The sequence below is a fragment of the Onthophagus taurus genome, chromosome 1 (genome assembly GCF_036711975.1).
Source record: "Onthophagus taurus isolate NC chromosome 1, IU_Otau_3.0, whole genome shotgun sequence".
NCBI classification, from domain to species: Eukaryota; Metazoa; Arthropoda; class Insecta; order Coleoptera; family Scarabaeidae; genus Onthophagus; species Onthophagus taurus.
The window spans coordinates 21,304,632-21,329,707 of NC_091966.1; the positions used below are offsets into that span (position 1 = coordinate 21,304,632).

The window sequence follows — 25,076 nt, forward strand, 5'->3', positions numbered from 1 at the left end:
GAACGTTATATAAACATGATAATAAAGAAGGTTGTACTTACCAAAAAACTGAAGAACACAAACACTTAAGTGACTTTCAAAGGCTGGGAGGTGCCTTCTTATACTAGAGTAATGAAGGGGGGCGTGGGGTGGGGCGTGACAAGGGGGAGGAGTGGGGAATGGGCGGAGTTAGAGTGGGGGTACTTTTTTAGATTTCCCCCACTCCCATCCCCACTCTTCCATCTCCACTTTGGGAGGAGCCTGAGGAGGAGCATGGGAGGAGCATAGGAGGACCTTCAATAAACAATCCTTTTCCCTTTTTCTTTTCTTTTTTTTTTTTTTTTTTTTTCTTCCTTTTTTCCCCTTTCTTTCTTCCTTTTTTTCTTCCAATTTAATACTTTTTCAATGTACAACCCAAGTCATACCAACCCAACCCAATGTATACATACCATGTATTCATTTAGATTAACTATTTTTTCTTTTAAATTAAAACAACTTTTTACACTTTTTACAATCTTTTATTATTATTAATTTACAATCTATAACTGACAATGTTTATATACTAAACCATACATAAAGAACAATCCTTTCTTGCCGATGGTGGACCATCAATATGCGTTTCCCAATGAGGCAAATTATAATGTTCAAAACAGGGCAGCTTGCTTTGTAATCGCTCATCGTTTCTATACTTCAACGGTAATTTAAACCAAACCGCCGCCAAATCTAATGGCTTTACTTTATTGATATAATAATCGATTGGTAAATAACATAATTCGTAGTTTTTAATATTCGCAAAAGATAAATCAGATTCGTATCTTTCCATAATATCCCACACTTTATTAATTATAAAAGTTGAAAGTCCCAATCTGGTAACTAACCGCCAAAGACGTTCCATCTTGAACTGCTCTACCGCTACTACCCGTCTGCCTTTCTCAATTCGTTTACATATAGTTATAGATGTCTGAATACGTATGAAAATAAATAAAAAACATTCGATAAGGAGCACATACTTGGTCTCTTTTTATGATAGGGACACATCGGCGCACCAACCTCCAATTTGCATTCATTTTCCGGCAATTCTTTTACCGGTATTGTTAAAATTCTTCTTAAAAATGTAGCTTTCTCACGTCCTTTTACGTACGCTACTTTTGTCGAACGACACAAATAATAAACGATCTCATCGAAACGAGACGCAGGAACAAACCCGTCGTTCCAATCAATACAATGATGATGACTCATTAACCAATTCGCCGTATTGCGAAATTTGGTAGATAGTGAAGAAAAGCTTCGACTAGGTTGAAACACGTAATGACTTATACAATGATTACTGTCGTAAGAAGCCAGTTCCTTTGGGATAAATTCTTCATCGTTTATCGTGAAACCTTGAATGTCCAAAATAATAAAATCCCTTTGAAAAACCATAATATCCATAATATACCACTATATGCAAACGTTTCCTTCGATGATTAGAGATACACTAAATGACGTTGCTTCAACAGTACCACTATATTAATTGCTTAACCATTTTCGTAAGAGGCGAATACACAAATGCTCTGTCATGCAGAATTAATGCGTAAGCTGTCGTACCTTCCGGAATTGGATTTTTCGTTGAATACTCGATTTTTATTTCTACTCCGCTTTTATGTATTGCTTCCTGTTGATACGTGCAATCGATTCCAATTAACGGCGCGTAAGTTTTAAATTCTTCCGGTGAAAACAAAGGTTCGCTTTCTTGATAGTAGTATGCTTGCTGAAATCTTGAATACATATCATACAAAATCGCATAGTGATTGTTATCAAAATCCACATTCAAATTATCGTAAGGAAAACGTTCTCCATTCAAGAAAACGGTTACGTTCGTTAAGTTTATATTATCAAATAATGCCATGTTTCCTTTAAATATACCCTTTCGATTTGTTTGAAATCCGATGATTATAAATCTAGGCGTTTCCAATTGTGGAGCAGTTTTGACGGCCCAAGATTGCTTCGTAGTTTGAGGTAATTGAGGGTACTCGTGTATTTCCCACGATCGAAAAGGAACGTGAATGTCTACGTTTCTTTCTGATAGTTTTGTTAATGCCAACTGTTCGCGTAATCCCACCGCCACGTGAGGAACTCTCCATATAATTTTATTAATGATCAATTTCAATTTTTCGTCGTTCGGAGCGGCTGCTGGTTGAAAGATGACGTCCGTATCATCGTGTCCGCGAGTTAGCACAAGTTCCTGTCGAACGTTCATCATGATCTTTCTGAAATCTTCTGCGAATCCTAGCAACGTTTTTAGCGGAACGCTAAGACCGAAATTTCCATTTTTATCTAAAGCCTTTGAAACACCCGCTATATCATCTTTCCAAGGTTTTATGTGCCAACCGGCGTTCTCTAATTTCACCACCTCGTTCTGTGTAGATGAGAAATAACCCTTCATGCATGAGCTTATACCGACGTTCCGCACACCATCAACATGTACTCCGTTAATAAGATATCGAATATCGCTAAACATAAATGCAACGGGATTGTTAACCAATTGCCCCGTTGCGCTGGCATCTTTTGTTATACTTCCGTCCGCGGCTAACTTACGAACGCTACCCTCGACGTATAGATAACTCTCGCTCGGTAAAGTATAATTATCTATTTCCGGAATTGAAATTCTAATTTCGTCATTGTTATCGAACGTGGTCGATCCAAACGGTTGATGCGAATGGAATTCATAACTTACGATAGAGTGATCTGTTTTTATCTTATCCGTTACTTTTGAAATGTCCATTACTTTAACACTTCGTATCCTAACTGAACTAAATACCTTCGATTGACTGGTGATAATCGATGAATGGATCGTCTTCTACTGCCGCTACGTTGACTGATGACGCGCGCTTTATAGTTTTCTCCATTAAACAATTTTCTCGCTCTGTCTCTTCTTGACCACCGCGTTCTTTTGTTTTGATATAACACTGTCATAACGTTAGTCAAATTTAAATAATTCAATTTATCGATCTCAGGTGAACTCTCACTGTTATTTCTTCTTCTCTGAAGTCTACCAAGTTTCCGTCCTGATCAAGTATACGTACTGTTAAGCTACTAATCACGTTCGTTAAAACCGGTAAATAAATAGGTAGTTGTGGTGATTCGATTATTTTAAAACCTGCCGGAACGTTTGGGAAAAAATGATATAAAACGTGCACGGGAACTCCGTTATTATACGATCCCGTCACTAAATTACAATAAATTTGTAAGGCGTTCGTTTTATTTATGTTTACTACGAAATCGGATTCCACTTCCGTATCTCTAGGTAATATTTGAGGCTTGAAGCCAAGTAACGGCCCTATAGAATTATCGCATGCAAAATTAATTCGACGGGTACTTTTTATTAAAGAATGTTGTGTGTTATTATTCCCCTTAATCCTTATTACGACACTTTTAGCGTGTCTTTTGTCTAGCTGTTCATTCACGAACTCGGCAATATCATCAATATCGTACGTTCCAACAGGTACTATTATATTGTTTTTAAAATGTCCTGTCTTATCTTCGTATTGGATTACGTTGTTGTTTTTATTAACGTTTGCTAAACTATTAAACGTTTCGAAATTCAAAAGAGCCAACTCGTAACTACCAAATTCGTTCAAATAGATCGGAGGATTAAAATTACAAGTCAATTCAGATGACTTTCCAGTCAACGTAAATGTATATGTCGTGTGTATTGCTTCTTTCTCCATTACTTCTGAACGTCTAAACGTCTCTAGACTCTAATAGATCCTTTTATTACTTAGAAACTTCAGACACAACTGTCCGCAATTTTGATCTATTTCTCTTTGATATCGACAGTAATTATACATTACTTGACCACCCCTACCGTCTGACAGCAAATATTGTTCAATTTCTAATGGCGGTCTTAAATCACCGTAACTGTCGAAATAGTATATGTCCTTGTCGTCTTTCTTATAGGCGACCCAATGAGTCCCTCGTCCTTTCAAGTTATCCAAGTTAACAATACCTCTTTCCTTCTTTTTAATCTTACTCGGGAGATTGTCTCTCATAAATATACCCCGAAAATGTGGAATTTTTAGTACTTTCGCAAACTTTTCCAACTCGACGTTAGTTAACGCACGACGAGGTATTCGAACTAGTTTTTTGAACTAGTGGTTATACCGCAACCTTTCTTATAGGGCTTATTGAAGTAACCTGTGCCGCCAACATTATTCCCCTTTCCTTCAATAAACAAACCGCAACCTTTCTTATATGGTTTTATATAAAATCCGCTACCTACGGCCTTTGCTTCCATAGCCTTGTTATGTCTTCGTTCTTCATCTAATTGCTCTCTAGCTGTTTTCGCGTTGTTTATAGTTCTTGCAATAGCGGCAGCACCACCGCCGATACTACCTAGGGCACCTAAAGCTGCGAACAGGGGAATTAAAGGTAAAAATCCTCCCGTTTTCGGAATTCGAATAACTCGACCTCTAGGTTCGGAAATTCTTTTTCTTATCTTTTTCAAAGCTCCGTACGCCGCTTTAACGTTTGTCAACAAATTCTTAGCACCTGATCTCGATATTGCGTTGCGAGCGAATCGAAGTGCATCTACAAAAGATATAGCTCCACCACGCTTTACACGCGTTCGGACTTTTTTTAAAGGTCGTCGACCCGTACGATTTCTTTTTCTACCTACGCCCATACCGACCGCTACTTTTGCTTTCATTAAGGCGGCAACTGCGGACGATGCCACTTTTTCTCCAAGAGTAGACTCTTTATTTCGTATTCGTTCTTTCGCTGCTTTATATAATGCTCTGTCTGCGTCGTGTCTAAATTTTAAATTTGAACTGACCGTATATGCTATATCGTGTTTCTTACACGCTTCGTCTAATGGATTCACGCCTCGATCTCCTCTCGATAATCTCTTTTCCAACTTGGTACCCGGTCCACAAAAATTATATCCTGGCAAATGAAGTTCTATCGGAAGTTTATCTATCAACTTGTTAAAAAATCCTCGACCAATTCGTTTGCCTGTCAAACGATAACTGTTACGATTAGGTTCTAACAAATTCATTTTATAATTTCACTCCTTCTTCCTTTTCTTCACAGTTAAAAACTAGAAATGAAGCTCTGCTGTTGTGCTTTAAGCTTTTATTCCTTTTAAATATTTTACAAAAACAGTTTTGCTCTTAATTTATACTTAAATCTATTAATATTATTATTATTATTATTCAGCTACACTTAAATCTACTAATATCCTAAAAATTAATTGTTACTCAGTTAAAAACATTTCGATTACTCTACAATGCTAAAACGTTCTTGATATATATTTAATCTATAATCTACATCTAAATATTTTTCTAATAACTTATTTACGTTTCTTATCCTAGTCTTAAATCTAATTCCGTCCAACATCTTTTCTTCCCAGTCACTTATCCTTGATTGTCTGTAAGCAAACGTCCAAGTGTGCATTCGGTACACTCTATTTTTCGATTCGCAAAACGTCACTTTTTTTCCATTTTATTCACTTCACATCTTCATTAATGCGTGCAAATCTAAATAAAGTAATACCTTATCCATACCGTATACGAGCAGTTCTTTAGTTACGCACAAATGTTCACTTGGTGCACCGTTTGAAGCAACCAATATATTCGATTTTATATCACCTTGCATTGTTGATACCACATCGATCACGCTATCGTAATAATTTTTATATTCCATACACTTTAATACTTCTACCCTACTCGAAACTAAATCGCTAAGTTTCCACAATTCGTGTAACGAGTCGTAAGCCAGGTAAAATATTTCTGACCCCCTTTCCATTTTCAACACTTTTCGTACATTTTCTATCCATTGGCTGCTGCAGGTTACGCCGCTTACAACGAAATGTGGTGGTGCCGACAAATCACCAACAAAACTATTCATAATCAATTGTCTGCTATTAATCACATTTTTCCATTCGTCTTCGGTAAAAGTTATGCATTGTCCTTTTCCCATTAATCTGATAACCGGATCAAAATGTAGATTGGCAGACATGCCAACCGATATCCATTTCGTTCGACTTTTATTTAAATAATATGTACTCTCGGAGAATAATGGCGCTTGATTACCTTTTTGGAGATTATTTTTCACTGCTTCATTTAATACTACGTTACTTGTGAAAGGTAACTTTCCACAATTTTCTACATAATGTTGTTGATTGCTAGGAAATACGTACTCCGCTAAGTCGAAAGCCAACAAATTAATTCCATCGAATACCACATCCTTTTTTCTTTGATTATCACTTCCTAGCGACACATTTGTTGCAGTTGTCTCATTACAATTACCCTCCATTTTGATGTTTCGGGCAGGTTTTTTATTTTCACCCTTTTCAAATGAATTTACAGCAGCTCTCTTAGTTGGACATTTGGGGTTCGGTCTGGTTGCCACTAAACATCAATATTATTGTTTACATTAGTACATTATCTACTTGTATTACATTTGAATTACTTACTCGTTACGTTAAAAATCCTCTGTACTAAATGCACCAAAAATCTACACGATATTTTTAATATGTACTAAATACACAAAAACCTTACTCTGAAGCACAACACTCTGCGGTACAACTTCGACCAACGTTTGTATTTATAGCAATACATAAGGTTGCTGGTGGGGGGAGTAATATTTCACATCATTACCGAATATATCTATTATACATGTTCTAACACGTCATTATATCGTGAGACGTCAGACAAAACGCATGACAAATTTATTAAGAAGCTCTTAAAAAATATCTCGCAGGTGGATCATGACTCATCTACTAACAAGTTAGTTGACCTCCTCCTCAAACCTGTCCTCCCAAAAAATTTGCCGATTCAAGAACCTCCTCGCATATTCTTAAATACCCGTACACCTTTACATAATAAAATAAAAAATATCTCGCAGGTAAGTTATGACTCACTTATTTGTATACCTACATATCTCAAAACCGTATACCTTTGTGTATAATAATAAATTAAGAGATATATCGAAAACATTAACAGTTCATTGAGAAGCGTCGAAGGATAAACATAGTAATTGTTTTCATCTAGGTAAACAGGTTACATATAAAGATAAATTTTTAATAACATAACCTAAATAAAGATACATTTTTAATAAAGATAAATTTTTAATAATTTCGTCAAAATAACATGACCTTCTCAAGTTAATTGACCTCCTCCGACCCTCAAAAGAATCGCCGATTCAAGAACCTCCTCTCCTCATCGAACCTCCTCTGACCCCTAAAAAATTTGCCGATTCAAGAACCTCCTCCTAGAACGCAGGTTCGAGGAGGAGGTTCTTGAATCGGCGAATCTATACTACTGTGTAAGATTAGTCTTGAGAACAACAATGGAACAAGATACAATACATACAAGTTATACATTTACGCTCACCGGAAGGGGATCGGAGTTGTCTTGTAACTTTAACCCACCGATTTATTTGAATGAACTCGGTACATACGAGTTAGCTCTTTTAAATTTCGAAACGTTCAATACGTTACCTAATATCGATTCAACAAACAATATTTTACAATATGAAGATCATATGGGAAATTTCACAGAGAATATTGAAATACCGCTAGGAACATACGATATTAACGATATTAACGAATACGTTAAAAAAACATTAACAGCGAGGAATATTCTCAGCGTGACTACACCGGGTACACAGATACGCATAAGAGGTAATAATAATACGCAACGTGCTGAGATAAAAACAAACCGGCGAATAAATTTTGCTAGCGATAATTCAATCGGTTCCTTACTTGGTTTTAACCCTAAAGTTATACCTAAAAACACGATAACAGAATCGGATCATATCGTGAATATAAATAAAACGAATGCATTACAAATTTATTGTAATTTGAGCTCCGGATCGTATACGAATGGACAACCCATGCACGTGTTGTATCATTTCTTCCCGAACGTACCGGCTGGTTTTAAAATAATAGAAGCTCCGCAACAACCGATTTACTTACCTGTTACAACGAACGTGATTAGTACATTAATAGTACGCATACTTGATCAGGACGGTCAGTTGGTAAACTTCAGAGACGAAGAAGTGACCGTGAGAGTGCACTTGAAATCGGTGTGAGTAGTAGGGTATTTAATATGGGTATAGTGTACGACGTTCGAAGAAAAGCACAGGAAAATCTGGGTGATAGAGTAATGTATAAAACGGTACGAAAGGATGTAAAACCTAACAGTAAGCGAAAATCAACTACCCAGTTAACACGCGTCAATCGTCAGTATTTAAGCAACTTAGGTTTTCAACTACTATAAATGGACTCCTTAAACGTCACGGAGAAAATAAAAGTAGATAACTCGATTGTAAGTTACGAATATCATTCCCATCAACCGTTTGGTTCTACTAGCTTCGGTAACAATGATGAAATTCGTATAGGCATACCCGAAATAGACAATTACATTACTGGATGCGAGTGGTAAAGCAACAAAAGATGCTAGTGCAACTGCAAAATTGATAAATAATCCTGTAGCGTTTATGTTCAGTGATATTCGCTATCTTATAAATGGTGTTCAAATAGATGGAGTGAGAAACGTGGGGTTAACATCATGTATGAAAGGATACTTTTCGTATACCCCTCACGATATAATAAAGTTGGCGAACGCAGGTTGGAACATGGGCGAGGATCTGCTAGGTCAAGTGGTCCCAACATCCCCTGTAACGGATGCAATAATGGATAAAAATGGAAATTTTGGATTGAGTGTACCGCTAAAGACATTAATAGGGTTTGCTGAAGATTTTAAAACAATTGTGATGAATGTGAGACAAGAGCTAGTGTTAATTCGTAATAATGATGATAATGATGTGCTTGTGAATACGGTAGAAGAACCGTTACAGTTAAAAATCGATAAAGTTGTGTGGAGAATGCCCCAGCTCTAACAAAAATAGCAGGACGAAATATTGATCTGCAAATACCTTTTCGCAGTTGGGAAGTACATGAATATCCTTCTTTACCTCAAACAACAAAGCATTCATGGGCTGTGAAAACAGCTCCGCAGTTGGAAACACCTAGATTTATAATAATTGGGTTTCAAACAAAGAAGAAAGGAAAACAGTTGGCGAACATGGCAACCTTTGATAATGTAAAACTCACCAATGGCGGTATTCCTAAACGGTGAACGCTACCCATACGATAATCTGAACGTGGACTTTGATAGTAATCGTGTCGCAGTGTTATATGACATGTATACACGCTTTCAAAAGTCCTACTATGGGAAGGAAGGAGAACCATTACTCACTCCGAAACAATTTATTGAAAATTATCCACTGATTGGAATTGATTGTACATATCAAGCAGAAGCGCTACACAAAAGTGGGGTAGAAATACGGATAGAATTTACGACAAAAAATCCGATTCCTGATGGTACCACAGCATACTGTTTAGTTTTACATGATAAGGCGTTTCAATATTCTCCACTAACAAAAATCGTCAAACAAATGACTTGAGTATGGGGAAAGAAGGGTTGGTAGTGTGTAGTTGGATCGGATCCTGAGCCGCATCGCACCCGTAGCTCATCATCCGAAATGTGAGACTTCTATATTCAGCGTAAACAAAAAAAAGTCGTAGAGTATAAGTTGTGCGACAGATTTCTACGGCTGCATAGTACGACGTTGTACGTTGTATGGATAATCGTGTTGATGTACGGAAGCAAGATGTATTCAAATAAAACTCAATACATAATTCTCGATATACAAGGTTTCATGGTCAACGAAGATCAGTTCGTACCTAAAGAATTAGCATCATGTGATAGTAACAAATGCATAACCCACCACGTTTTTCAACCGAGTAGCAGTAACCCCCCTTGAGTCACGGGCGAAGATAAGGTCCGAACGACCTCGCATTCTCAGACAGTATGACCTCCCCTTGGGCCACAGGCGATAACAAGGAGAAAACCTGGACAACCTCGCATTCCCAGACAGTATGACCTCCCCTTCAGTCACAGGCGATAACAAGGAGAAGACCTAAACGACCTCGCATTCCCAGACAGTTGACCGGACAAATACCTGTTCACTAACCCGTACTTAAAGGTAGTGGAAAGTGGGTTACTCCTCACTCCGTGTACAGCAGTCGCTGAGTGATATAGTAGTGTACAAAAGACGATAATTCCTTAAAAAGTGTGTTTACGATAATAACAGATTTTGTTAAAAACTGTGTTTTTCCGACCACGAAGAAATCGCTTTCTGCTAGAAAACCATTTGAAAAGTAAGTTACATCAATACAATTTTTATCGGTTTTCTTCATGTATGTTTGTGATGATTTCAGGTATTAATTGTTATACGCTGAGAAAAGTGGTTCTTCAGCGCATTGCAAACCTGTCAGACGTGATAGAAAACCATTTGAAAAGTAAGTTACATCAATACAATTTTTATCGGTTTTCTTCATGTATGTTTGTGATGATTTCAGACATTAATTGTTATACGCTGAGAAAAGTGGTTCTTCAGCGCATTGCAAACTTGTCAGACGTGAGCGAACGTATAATTTTAATAAAATAATCCAAATTTTTTGTAACCCTTTTGATTCCTTGAAGTCTTTCCCATTATGCTTCACTTAATTGGTAACAGCCACGCTCGTGCAAGCGATAATACCGATGGTATGACCGACCCACTGGTTGCCGTGCTGCCACGCAATAACGACAGTACGAATGTTGTTGAGTCAAGCCTACCGTCGTTACCATTATATTGCAGCGGCAACTTTGACGGTTTGAGTCGTACCATGCAGGATTTCACTACAGACCCACCACTGTACGAGCAAATAATGAATGAGCTCCGGTCACAGCCAGGGAACGACAATGGTGCGATTGTTACCACCAGTCCAACCTTGTCGTCCTACGGCTTAACTCGCATCAGTATGGAGATACGAGAAGAAGGAACATATCAGGAAGTTGTTGTGCCACCTGAACCTGCTACCAATCAGGCCGACGTGGTACAACCACTTCCAGATATTGTACATACGGATGTCACAAGTCAAGCACCTGCTGAAAACCAGGTGCTTGCGGCACCGTCTGTACCAGCGACGGAAGACGTATCCCAACCCTCCGATAGGATATGTGTTTCGCCTGTCTTCTCGAGTGGACCCATACGGTACACATCCCGCCGTATAAAAAAACGCGTCAACTTGTTGTCAAGGGGTTGCGTGAAACAAACTACCCGCCCAAACCCTTCTCCTGCTTCACAAGACTCCTGTAGATTGCTGCGCAACGCATTAGCCAAACCTCCCCGTAACACACGAAGAGTACCTACACTCGCTACAGTAACCAGACCTGCAACGGTGGTTACATCTCCACCAGAGGTGACCATCGACATCCGTGACAGCCCGCCAACTATCACAACTATCCCACCACAAAATGTGGTGTTCCCACCACCTTTACCTATCCCTACTATCCCGCAGAGGCAAAATCTTCCAGCTGTAAATACCGCACATCCCGACCCATGGGTTGATGCGTTTCTGCATTCAACAACCAACTTGGCAAGCAGTCTTTTGTCCCAAGAGGATTTTTTCATCTTGGGCTTGAAACCTCAATTGCAAACCAAAGTGACGACTTTGGAACATCATAAGCGCCACTTCGTGAACGCGTTGAATGCAGTAAACCAGAATCCCACCGTCTGCTTTGCTGCTTCTTCAAACATCCTTAACATGTACAACACCAAAATTAACCTGTATAAGTCCCTTCTCAGGCTGCTGCCTGACAACGGTTAATAGCGTTTTTTTTTTGAAGCTCGTTCAGTTTTTTGTCTCTTGCAGTGTTAACGTTGCAGGAGTTGGCTATGGAGAGCGTTAATTCGACGATTTCCCGTAAAGACCGTACGTTGCGGTTAGTAGATGTTTTACCAAAGACTCTACTACTAAACGTAATGTACAGCTGGGACATATGCTTCTGGCGTCGAATATCCCGAAAGGGCGATCGAATCAATCTTGGGGAGGTTTGCTTCCCCACCGTGGAACGCTTTGGAAAGAAAATGTCGCAAGGCACCGTACATAAGTTGTTCCACGGTTCTCCGGTTGATTGGAGTTCAACTTTCGGAGTGGGTCTTCAGTATCAAGCAAGGTATGTTTTTTATGAATCACATTTGGGCAACCTTTGCTATCGTTGTCGACGCCGCCTACACCATATTAGTATAACGAACGTTTTACAACTGGATTGTCGTGTGAAATTGCGCTCGAAAATAAAGTATGCATCTTCTGAACGATTGCAGACTATTATTTTAAATAAAAAATATTGGTGTGCGATGTGTTGTCGTGTGTCTTTGTTTCGAGTCTGTTTTAAACCACAACTTGAGGAGGATCAAAGTACTGAGGAATTGTCGGAGGGATGTCTCAGCAACTAATATGTTGTAGGTGGTTTTTTCAAATTTGTACACCATCCTTGTATGATACTGAAAATCGTTCGAATTGATGATATGACAACAAGTTCGCTTCCTTTTCACCTTTTCCGCTCCCATGCTTTTGTTTATATGTATTATTAATTATTTATTTGAATATTTACCGTATCTACTTATTGTTACCGCTCCCATGCTTTTGTTAATATGTATTATTAATTACTTATTTGAATATTTACCGTATCTACTTATTGTTAATTTAATACTAAGTAGTGTAAATTGTACTGTGACTTACACTGCTTTATTTTGTTTAATCACATAACATCTGTATGTGAATAACCCACTGGTGGTTCTACTACATCAACCATACAGATACTTTTGAAATCATGATAATAAATAATTTTGTAAATTTATGTATACCACGTCTTATTGTAAAATAAATATTGTGTAATATTACGCACGCTTTAAATAACTTTCAAACTCAATGTTAACAGTTTATATAGTTAAAGTGTTGTAAACCATTATTTTGAAACAATGATAATAAATAATCTGCTGAAATTTTTTGTATGCTACTTTTTATGATAAAATAAACATTGTTTTCTACTACGACTTCATTTCTTGTTAATCTCCCGTTCAAGTATCACCCGTCAGCATGGTTGAAGACGTTAAGTTTGTTAGCCAACCTTTAACACTACCAATCTGTAATCTTCATAACGACTTCGCTGCAAATAAATTTAAACGACATAGCGAATTATTTGGTGGGGAATGTAAACGTGGTTTGATAATTGGTTCTTCGGGTGCCGGAAAAACAAACGTAATGTTAACTTTATTGACAGCTCTCAACGGGTTGCGCTTTTTGAATGTATATTTGTGCTCTAATTCACTCTACCAAATCAAATACGAATTTCTACGATAATTACTTAAACCTATCCGCTCTTGCGGCTATTATGAATACTCAGATGTCGGACGATTTCTACCACCGTCAAAGGTGAAAGAATATTCAATTATTATTTTTGATGATATTGCTCCTACAGAGCAACAGATTATCAAGGAATATTTTTCATACGGTCGTCATAGAAACGTTGATACTTTTTTACTCGCTCAAAGTTATAGCGCCATTTCCAAGCAGCTTTTACGTGACAATTGCAACCTTTTAGTTTTATTTAAACAAGATCTCACTAACTTGAAACATATTTACAACGATCATTTGCTAGGGGACATTACGTGGGATGATTTTGTCAGAATTTGTCGAACTTGTTGGGATACACCGCACGGTATATTAGTTATTGATTTAGATTGCGATAAAAATAACGGACGCTATCGGAAAGGTTTCGATGAGTACATTATACTGTAAAACCATTGACTTTACGACTGCATGCTCAGTCTCTGTGCGATCATTACACTATCACGTTGAACTATGAATCGTAATGTTGCACAACAGTTAATAGCTGCGCGAGAAGATGTTAAACATAAAATACGCACTTTGAAAGGAGATATAAAACAGAAGCAGTCCATTGCCGAAGCTCAACTCGCTCCACTGAAAGAACCTCTGACAGATATTTCCAAAAAATTACAAACTGTCAATTTATTAGCGCTCGACAATAAATTCGGGATAAAACGTGATTTATTTACCCCGAAAAAGGAGCAGTCACCAGATATCTCAGCCTTACTGGCTGACTTGCAGAAACCTTCTAAAGGACTTAAACTGGAAACTCCTAGAGTGAAACCTAAACGTAGAGTTACGTCAACACCCATTAAACCGGGAGCTAGCATGGATGTTTCACCGGAACTCGCACGGAGTCCGCAATTTCTCAGCGACGAAGAGGTGTTCGAGGGTCGAGATACTACACCTGAGTTTTCTGTTCGTGAGTCAGACACATCTTTAGATGTCTACGAGCGGGACGCTAGGGAGCAGTTGGCGCGCATGAAAGAGAATATGGAGGGAATGATGGAACAGACAGTTATTCGAGAAGCTTTAGGACAGCTGGACCCCTTACCACGTACCTATGTTACGGGTTTAACAGTAGATGTAAATAACGAGTTCGATCAAACTTACGGTGTTCGTGCACTTACCGATGGATTGTATATCGCAAATCAACCAATAACGTTTGACGGGAAAAACATTTTGGTGGGTGAATTTACGTATACAGGAACACCGGGGTTATACGAGTTGTTATTCAAAAATAAACCGGGTAAATTTACTTTACCAGATGCGAGAAATTACAAAGATATCTTACAACGTTCGAATGTACATAAAAGAGATTATGACGCTTCAAAAAGTATCATAACTGATGATGAAAATGAAAAGTTTGTGAACATAATCAAACCAATTTCCTTGGGTCAAAGACCAAATGTGTACTGGGCTCGATATTGGCCAAAACCTAAAACTGGATCAGGTCACTTAAATAAGTTGTTAGTACCTGCTGCAATTAAAGAGTACGAATACTGGGACGACGTGAACGAATTAGTTGATCGGTTGCGTTTACTACTTGCTTCCGAAGCAGCAGGTCATACTGCTCATCATAACGAAATTATATCCCTCATAGAGGAATTACGGGAAGCGCAAGTCATTCGTTAAGGGTATATAAACTTTTTTCTGTTTCTGTGACGCTTCAGAAGCCAATATGCCTTTAAACCGTTTTGGTGAACATGGTTCTACATCTATCGATAAATTTGGTAAGCATGTTCACCACCATGTTATACAGAACCACATAGCAAGATCCGAAGTTCTACAACCTTCATCAACATTTATTTTAACTTTACGTGGTGATGGAGATGTTGATCCAAAAACAAAACTTTATAAAATCACAAACAAAAGTGGAATTACGGATTACATCAATTCTTTCTACGAAGGTATGATAAAAGATGTTGTAAAGTCCGCTCATGTTCAGTTACTTGTTAACGATATCGTTATTAAGTCGCTCCAGGGAGTCCAACTCAAACGCGGAGATACCATTAAGTGTAAAAATAATGCACCGATAGGAGGACTACCTTTTCTTGTAGAGTTGTTGATTGAAGGGGTTGTAGAGTAATGGTTAGTGTTAAGCGAGATCTCGTTAACGAACTACATGCACCTGCGAGACGACATTATCGGCGACGCCGCGTTCTGCTTCACGGACTATTGGATCTTTATCAAGCTGATTTGGTTGAAATGATCCCATATGCGTCGGTCAATAAAGGTTACAAGTATATACTGACTGTTATCAACGCTTTTTCAAAAGACGCATGGGCCTTACCACTCAAAACCAAAACTGGGAAAGAGGTTACTCAAGCTATGAAGGACATTTTGCATAGTAAAAAGAATATTACTCCGAGCAACTTACAAACCGATAATGGGAAAGAGTTTTACAATAGCGATTTTCAAAAATTAATGGAACAACTTAACATTAATCATTACAGCACCTATTCCACTTTAAAAAGCTCGATTATCGAACGGTTTAATAGAACCCTAAAAAATAAAATGTGGAAAGAATTTAGTATGCAAGGAAATTATCGCTGGTTAGACTTATTACCCAAATTACTAAAATCTTACAACAACACAATACATCGCACCATTCACATGAAACCTTCAGCTGTTAATCGACGAAATGAATCTGCTCTGTTAAATACTGTATACAATTCCATTAAAGTTGTCGACCCCAACCACCGTAAATTTAATGTGGGGGAACACGTACGAATTAGCAAGTACAGACACGCTTTTGCTAAAGGTTACCAACCAACTTGGTCCAATGAAATTTTCACCATAGCGACAGTTCAAAATACTAATCCCAGGACTTACCTTATTAAAGATGGTAGAGGAGAACCCATTCTTGGAGCATTTTACGACGAAGAATTACAACGTGTGAAACACCCGGATGTATTTTTAATTGAAAAAGTTCTTCGTCGAAAAGGAAATAAAGTCCGAGTGAAATGGTTGGGAATGGATAGCTCTCATAATTCTTGGATTGCAAAAAAGGATGTATTATAATTTTTACACTAAGAAAATAAAAAACTTTTTTTAATTTCGTTGATTTTATTTCAAGTAACCTTTTTAACAACCTACTTTCTACTTTATATACAAGTTTTGTGATACAAGCAAGTATTTTTTTTTTTTTTTACAAATTAACTGATCGCAATTTAACTAGCCATACATGTTTACGTTTAACAACTCCAATAAGTTGTCCAAAAGATCTTCCCTGCGTAGATCTTCAATAAGATAGTTTCCCCAAGCTAACGTATGACATCCATCCTCCATCACGTAACGTTTATCGTCATGTGCAGAGAGCGCCACTTTATTCTTTAGTTCTGTATACATCGTGTGATAGGAGGAGCGAAAGACATACATCTTTTTTCGCACAGAACCTCCATCTTCGATAATCCGTTTATATTCTGAAACACTTAAGTTTTTATCGATAACATACTTTTTCACACCCTTGGCACGCTTGACAACTCCTTCCAAAGTGTTAATACAATAAGCTTTAGCTCCTGTACCATAAAACGATGTTAATATCGTATTTGGGTACTCATCTTTCATTTTTCCAACTATCGGCGGCCCTGGAGGAATATTATGTCTGTTGTTTAACTTGTAATTAGAGGTATCGAACATCTCTATATTTTCTTTGATATCCTGGTATACATTCTCAGTAAATATTTCGAGAATTAACGAATCCGTATCTGTATATAACAATAATACGTTTTTACCATATTTCTCTTTTAAAAAATTATAAAAAAAGTTATAAATGACCGCTTTCGACAATTCCAGTACGCTAAACCCTACATACAGAGGTTTGTTATATTTGACCTCCACCTTCTGCATTTCAATGGCTGCCAAATTATGGCAGAAAATTTTCGATGACTTGAAAGTCGGCTTTGCGATAAGAGCTTCTGCACCGGGTCTCCTGTAACGATTCTCCCAATGTGACACTAATCGTATATCGACTCTATTTTCAACATTTTCCATCGTTTTCCCATACACGATATTATTCATTTGTTTATAATGATTTTTCCCAAATTCATTCGTAGCATTCATTCGTTTCTCAGAGTTAAAATCGATATATGGTTTCATCCACGGCGATTGTTGAAATTGCAATGCACGGTGTATTTTGGTTAGCTTAAGACCTTTTTTCACACATTCACGTAGGTTTACATAGTGAATTATGTATTTCGATTTATTTTGTAAGTTCGCAATCAACTTAGGATGCTTCGATCCGGGAGCGATTATGTTTTCGGGACAAAACGGTAGATCATCATGCTGGTTGTGTAACCTTTCGGGATACTCCAAATCCACTTCAAACACATAACCAAGGTGTTCATCATCTAAACACTCCACATCTATATCTGCTATTTCTTGGTTCGACAACCATCGAAAACCGCCTGTTGGTAATTTACAACTCATTGCATACCCATACAAATTGGTAGCGTCCAAGTATAGAATATATGATGATGGTTTTTCCGGGTTAAAATCATCAAGGAACTTGTTGTTTGCTATTGCAGATCGTTTTACACACATACAGAGACCGCCTCTAATTCCTTTCTTAAAAAAGTGTAACATGTCAATGTCTGATAACAATTCTAATTTTACACCTGTCATTTTTAACAGAGCATCCCACCCAAACCCGGGCGCAGTATAATAATGGCAAGGATCCAGATTGTAATTCTCCAAAGATATTGTCCTGAAATTTTCAAAGACATCAGTCAACATTAACACATCGGACGTCAAATACAGGTCTCTGTATTCTCCCAACGTTGTACACTTAAATTTATTCCATACAGTCTGTGCTCTAGAGTATTGTTCCTTTGAAATATTACTTGAACTCAATATGTCGTAAAACTGTGTATGATCAGGCAATTTACTATACTCCAACTTTTCAAACGAATCTACGAACAAATATGGAAATACACCTTTCTGGCGCATCAATCTAAATTCTTCAGAGTCTTTGAATTTTTTTTTCACTTCCACACAATCCTTATCATCCAAATATGAAACCAACTTTTCCAAAGAACTCGCCATGAATCTAAACGAGTCGACGAATCTTATTTTCATAAACACTTTGCGTTTCTTTCCCTTGTTATCGGTTGTTTCTCCGACAACTATTTTTTTGGAAAAAGAAATATATTTTTCTTTGTTTTGTGCTATCACCTCTACTTCCTCCTTGTTTAGGGCAATACTTTTCACAAACATGTGGGCATCGTAATTCGACAGGTTGTGGAAAAACACAGGGATAAACATCGGTAATTTATAATTTATATTGCAGACGGAATGCGCAGGACCCCTATACAATCCTGTCAAGTGATCGTGATCACACACTTTCTCTTCTTTGTTTATTGGTTTATCACAAATGTGACATACGGAACTCAGTTCATGTACAAATTGGTCCAGACAGCTTAGCGGTATCATATCCTTTGTTTGCCTCAAATGTTGTTTATAGATCTCTATTACATCCTTCTCCAATCTTATAATAAATTCCAGAGCAGCGTTTCGCCCTCGGTATATTTGGAATTTCGATAAGTTATCATCGTAAGCACACTTAATGTAGTACGCAAACGCGTATGGTTCGTGTTCAAAACATCGGGCCGTATATGGTTTATTATCATCGTAAACTTTTCCTTCTTCGGGCGTTAAGGGTTTCAGAATCGCCTCGAAATCGGCGTACACCACAAACGGAACTTTCTTTTTTTTTCAAATCCTTCAAATTGTAAAACATTTTCCTTTTCTAGATGTCCGAACTTATTCACTTTTATTTGTTCGCTTGGTACTGTTGCTTTCACTTTTTTACAGTCATCCATCTGATGTCGTACCAACTTGTCTTCAGTTGAAAAGTATTGCAAACAACCCTCACAAATATATCTTTGATGTTCATGAGTCGATGATTGTGTATTTATCAGTCGAGATAAGTTTTTTATCCAACAATAGTGGTTATTCCCGAAATTGTCGCTGACTACTAATAAGTTTACATGACGCTCCCGTTTCTGTTTACATATACATACAGTTACAATATCATCTACCATTTTCTCTCCATTATACCAAGAATTTATACCATAGACGTTAATTGAAATGTTATTTTCTTCCTCAAATTTTGGTATGTCTCTGATGGGTACTGGGCATGTTACGCAGTCAAACTTTAATTCTGTTTCCCTATAATCTGGGTATGATGATATTCTTTGCGGTAAACCTGTGGGTTGGTACAGCGCGGACATCAGTGCCCAAGCAAAGCACTTATTATCGTTATTTTGCACGTTTATTACCGCTCTCTTCCCTTTTATGGATGTCGGTAAGTCGATGTAGCTCGATGCTCTTGTAGGATTAAACTTGTTACAGTTCACTTCAAGATATAATATTTCCAACAAGGTCCAACCTGCAGTATTAACACCTTTAGTTTCGCATTTTACTACTTTTCTATTCTTATACTCTTACCTGAGTCCCGTTCTTGGAATTCCGACATTTTCACCATAATCTCGTCCATAAAGTCCTCGTATGTTTGGTACAAGTCTACGGCTACTGTTATAATTTTATTTTTTGTGTTGAATGATTTGATTTCCACTTCTTCCTTCGTATTTATGAAATACAATCCAAAAATTTCCGTATTCACTTTTAAACTATCATTTACATTCCTCACGGACTGTATCAAACTGATAACTTTTTCTCTAATTCGGTTACTGAATTCCTTCATGTCTACGTACTTCCGTTCATGATCGCTCACTCTAAAACTACATATTTTATCTCCAAATATCGAATCTATTTTTTCTACACCATCATCTATTATTACGAAGGCTTTCTGTTTATGTTTGTTGCTGCGCAGATGTGAGGAATAACATTGTCTGGTTACGTGTTCATCACATATTTCACACACTATAACATCTCCTTGTTGATCCTCTTCCACCTTTCGACGTTTCCCAATACATGCTGTACGTTGATGTCTCACAAGATTATCTGGTCTAGTAAACTCTTTGTAACACACGTCGCAGGTCAACATGTTCACAACACTCTTACTTCAATACTGTTGAACACGATTTTCTATCTGCTATTTAAAGCGTACCTCCTCCGAAGTGGGGTTTTCAATGAACTCACGTCGTGTAACCTTCATTTCAGGTCACGTACAAGGTCAATGTCATGGTCACAATTAAGGTTGACTTCAAGGTCTCCGTTGAGGTCAAAGTAAAGGTCATTGTTCAGGTCAAGGTTACTGATCAAGGTCATGGTCACTAAACGTGATCTTGACCTGAGGTGAGCTCAAAGTAAAGGTCATTGTTTAGGTCTAGGTTACTGGTCAACGACCCCTTTGCAATAGCCGATTCTGGAACCTCCTCCCAGAACCTCAGGGCAAGGTCAAGGTCATGGTCACTCAACGTGACCTTGGCCTTGACCTTGACCTGAGGTTCTGAGAGGAGGTTCTAGAATCGGCTCTTATCTACTCCCCCAAAACGGGATATTATTACGTTATACGCCGTTTTGAGCCATGTTTGAACTTTCTATCACTTTTGGTTCCGGTAATTCTGTTGACCATATATGTGATATTCAGGCGCCAAATAACATCTTGGAGCATGTTGGAGATAAAAAACAAAATGTGCCCAAAACGTGATATTATGACGTTATACGCCGTTTTGAGCCATGTTTGAACTTTCTATCACTTTTGGTTCCGATAATTCTGCTGACCATATTTGTGATATTCATGCGCCAAATGACATCTTGGAGCATGTTGGAGATAAAAAACAAAATGTGCCCAAAACGTGATATTATGACGTTATACGCCGTTTTGAGCCATGTTTGAACTTTCTATCACTTTTGGTTCCGATAATTCTGCTGACCATATTTGTGATATTCAGGCGCCAAATGACATCTTGGAGCATGTTGGAGATAAAAAACAAAATGTGCCCAAAACGTGATATTATGACGTTATACGTCGTTCTGAGCCATGTTTGAACCTTCTATCACTTTTGGTTCCGGTAATTCTGTTGACCATATTTGTGATATTCATTCGTCAAATGACATCTTGGAGCATGTTGGAGATAAAAAACAAAATGTGCCCAAAACGTGATATTATGACGTAATACGCCGTTTTGAGCCATGTTTGAACGTTCTATCACTTTTGGTTCCGGTAATTCTCTTGACCATATTTGTGATATTCAGGCGCCAAATGACATCTTGGAGCATGTTGGCGATAAAAAACAAAATGTGCCCAAAACGTGATATTATGACGTTATACGCCGTTCTGAGCCATGTTTGAACTTTCTATCACTTTCGGTTCCGATAATTCTGTTGACCATATTTGTGATATTCAGGGGCCAAATGACATCTTGGAGCATGTTGGAGATAAAAAACCAAATGCCCCCAAAACGGGATATTATGACGTTATACGCCGTTTTGAGCCATGTTTGAACTTTCTATCACTTTTGGTTCCGATAATTCTGTTGACCATATTTGTGATATTCAGGCGCCAAATGACATCTTGGAGCATGTTGGAGATAAAAAACAAAATGTGCCCAAAACGTGATATTATGACGTTATACGCCGTTCTGAGCCATGTTTGAACTTTCTATCACTTTCGGTTCCGATAATTCTGTTGACCATATTTGTGATATTCAGACGCCAAATGACATCTTGGAGCATGTTGGAGATAAAAAACCAAATGCCCCCAAAACGGGATATTATTACGTTATACGCCGTTTTGAGCCATGTTTGAACTTTCTATCACTTTTGGTTCCGGTAATTCTGTTGACCATATTTGTGATATTCAGGCGTCAAATGACATCTTGGAGCATGTTGGAGATAAAAAACAAAATGTGCCCAAAACGTGATATTATGACGTTATACGCCGTTTTGAGCCATGTTTGAACGTTCTATCACTTTTGGTTCCGGTAATTCTGTTGACCATATTTGTGATATTCAGGCGCCAAATGACATCTTGGAGCATGTTGGAGATAAAAAACAAAATGTGCCCAAAACGTGATATTATGACGTTATACGCCGTTTTGAGCGATGTTTGAGCTTTCTATCACTTTTGGTTCCGGTAATTCTGTTGACCATATTTGTGATATTCAGGCGCCAAATGACATCTTGGAGCATGTTGGAGATAAAAAACAAAATGTGCCCAAAACGTGATATTATGACGTTATACGCCGTTTTGAGCCATGTTTGAGCTTTCTATCACTTTTGGTTCCGGTAATTCTGTTGACCATATATGTGATATTCAGGCGCCAAATAACATCTTGGAGCATGTTGGAGATAAAAAACAAAATGCCCCCAAGACGGGATATTATTACGTTATACGCCGTTTTGAGCCATGTTTGAACTTTCTATCACTTTCGGTTCCGATAATTCTGTTGACCATATTTGTGATATTCAGACGCCAAATGACATCTTGGAGCATGTTGGAGATAAAAAACCAAATGCCCCCAAGACGGGATATTATTACGTTATACGCCGTTTTGAGCCATGTTTGAACTTTCTATCACTTTTGGTTCCGGTAATTCTGTTGACCATATTTGTGATATTCATGCGCCAAATGACATCTTGGAGCATGTTTTAGATAAAAAACAAAATGTGCCCAAAACGTGATATTATGACGTTATACGCCGTTTTGAGCCATGTTTGAACTTTCTATCACTTTTGGTTCCGATAATTCTGCTGACCATATTTGTGATATTCAGGCGCCAAATGACATCTTGGAGCATGTTGGAGATAAAAAACAAAATGTGCCCAAAACGTGATATTATGACGTTATACGCCGTTTTGAGCCATGTTTGAACGTTCTATCACTTTTGGTTCCGGTAATTCTCTTGACCATATTTGTGATATTCAGGCGCCAAATGACATCTTGGAGCATGTTGGCGATAAAAAACAAAATGTGCCCAAAACGTGATATTATGACGTTATACGCCGTTCTGAGCCATGTTTGAACTTTCTATCACTTTCGGTTCCGATAATTCTGTTGACCATATTTGTGATATTCAGGGGCCAAATGACATCTTGGAGCATGTTGGAGATAAAAAACCAAATGCCCCCAAAACGGGATATTATGACGTTATACGCCGTTTTGAGCCATGTTTGAACTTTCTATCACTTTTGGTTCCGATAATTCTGTTGACCATATTTGTGATATTCAGGCGCCAAATGACATCTTGGAGCATGTTGGAGATAAAAAACAAAATGTGCCCAAAACGTGATATTATGACGTTATACGCCGTTCTGAGCCATGTTTGAACTTTCTATCACTTTCGGTTCCGATAATTCTGTTGACCATATTTGTGATATTCAGACGCCAAATGACATCTTGGAGCATGTTGGAGATAAAAAACCAAATGCCCCCAAAACGGGATATTATTACGTTATACGCCGTTTTGAGCCATGTTTGAACTTTCTATCACTTTTGGTTCCGGTAATTCTGTTGACCATATTTGTGATATTCAGGCGTCAAATGACATCTTGGAGCATGTTGGAGATAAAAAACAAAATGTGCCCAAAACGTGATATTATGACGTTATACGCCGTTTTGAGCCATGTTTGAACGTTCTATCACTTTTGGTTCCGGTAATTCTGTTGACCATATTTGTGATATTCAGGCGCCAAATGACATCTTGGAGCATGTTGGAGATAAAAAACAAAATGTGCCCAAAACGTGATATTATGACGTTATACGCCGTTTTGAGCGATGTTTGAGCTTTCTATCACTTTTGGTTCCGGTAATTCTGTTGACCATATTTGTGATATTCAGGCGCCAAATGACATCTTGGAGCATGTTGGAGATAAAAAACAAAATGTGCCCAAAACGTGATATTATGACGTTATACGCCGTTTTGAGCCATGTTTGAGCTTTCTATCACTTTTGGTTCCGGTAATTCTGTTGACCATATATGTGATATTCAGGCGCCAAATAACATCTTGGAGCATGTTGGAGATAAAAAACAAAATGCCCCCAAGACGAGATATTATTACGTTATACGCCGTTTTGAGCCATGTTTGAACTTTCTATCACTTTCGGTTCCGATAATTCTGTTGACCATATTTGTGATATTCAGACGCCAAATGACATCTTGGAGCATGTTGGAGATAAAAAACCAAATGCCCCCAAGACGGGATATTATTACGTTATACGCCGTTTTGAGCCATGTTTGAACTTTCTATCACTTTTGGTTCCGGTAATTCTGTTGACCATATTTGTGATATTCATGCGCCAAATGACATCTTGGAGCATGTTTTAGATAAAAAACAAAATGTGCCCAAAACGTGATATTATGACGTTATACGCCGTTTTGAGCCATGTTTGAACTTTCTATCACTTTTGGTTCCGATAATTCTGCTGACCATATTTGTGATATTCAGGCGCCAAATGACATCTTGGAGCATGTTGGAGATAAAAAACAAAATGTGCCCAAAACGTGATATTATGACGTTATACGCCGTTTTGAGCCATGTTTGAACTTTCTATCACTTTTGGTTCCGATAATTCTGCTGACCATATTTGTGATATTCAGGCGCCAAATGACATCTTGGAGCATGTTGGAGATAAAAAACAAAATGTGCCCAAAACGTGATATTATGACGTTATACGCCGTTCTGAGCCATGTTTGAACGTTCTATCACTTTTGGTTCCGGTAATTCTGTTGACCATATTTGTGATATTCATTCGTCAAATGACATCTTGGAGCATGTTGGAGATAAAAAACAAAATGTGCCCAAAACGTGATATTATGACGTAATACGCCGTTTTGAGCCATGTTTGAACGTTCTATCACTTTTGGTTCCGGTAATTCTGTTGACCATATTTGTGATATTCAGGCGCCAAATGACATCTTGGAGC

General features: G+C 37.9%; 2 protein-coding genes across 2 annotated transcripts; one reads left to right on the forward strand and one right to left on the reverse strand.

The window, feature by feature from the left end:
• Positions 1 to 10,152: 10,152 nt before the first annotated feature.
• On the forward strand, positions 10,153 to 12,867 carry LOC139430944 (uncharacterized). The gene is made up of 3 exons (XM_071198455.1): positions 10,153 to 10,186; positions 10,247 to 10,327; positions 10,388 to 12,867. Exon 3 carries the CDS (start codon positions 10,523 to 10,525, stop codon positions 11,678 to 11,680), a length of 1,158 nt encoding a protein of 385 aa, XP_071054556.1. The 5' UTR covers positions 10,153 to 10,186; positions 10,247 to 10,327; positions 10,388 to 10,522; the 3' UTR covers positions 11,681 to 12,867.
• A 3,553-nt stretch (positions 12,868 to 16,420) lies between these two features.
• On the reverse strand, positions 16,421 to 20,540 carry LOC139429493 (uncharacterized). Its single transcript, XM_071195263.1, has 3 exons — positions 19,694 to 20,540; positions 19,015 to 19,634; positions 16,421 to 18,949 (listed from the first exon to the last, which is right to left on the reverse strand). Exons 1-3 carry the CDS (start codon positions 20,250 to 20,252, stop codon positions 16,421 to 16,423), a joined length of 3,708 nt encoding a protein of 1,235 aa, XP_071051364.1. The 5' UTR covers positions 20,253 to 20,540.
• Positions 20,541 to 25,076: the final 4,536 nt, after the last annotated feature.

What these genes read in the sequence shown, in the direction of transcription:
- LOC139430944 (XM_071198455.1), top strand. Translation starts at nt 10,523, where the DNA reads ATGCTTCACTTAATTGGTAACAGCCACGCTCGTGCAAGCGATAATACC.
- LOC139429493 (XM_071195263.1), bottom strand. Translation starts at nt 20,252, where the DNA reads ATGTTGACCTGCGACGTGTGTTACAAAGAGTTTACTAGACCAGATAAT. An exon ending in ATTCCAAGAACGGGACTCAG is followed by an intron (nt 19,635 to 19,693) that starts GTAAGAGTATAA and finishes TTAATACTGCAG; the next exon opens with GTTGGACCTTGTTGGAAATA. An exon ending in TACCAAGCGAACAAATAAAA is followed by an intron (nt 18,950 to 19,014) that starts GTGAATAAGTTC and finishes TGAAAAAAAAAG; the next exon opens with AAAGTTCCGTTTGTGGTGTA.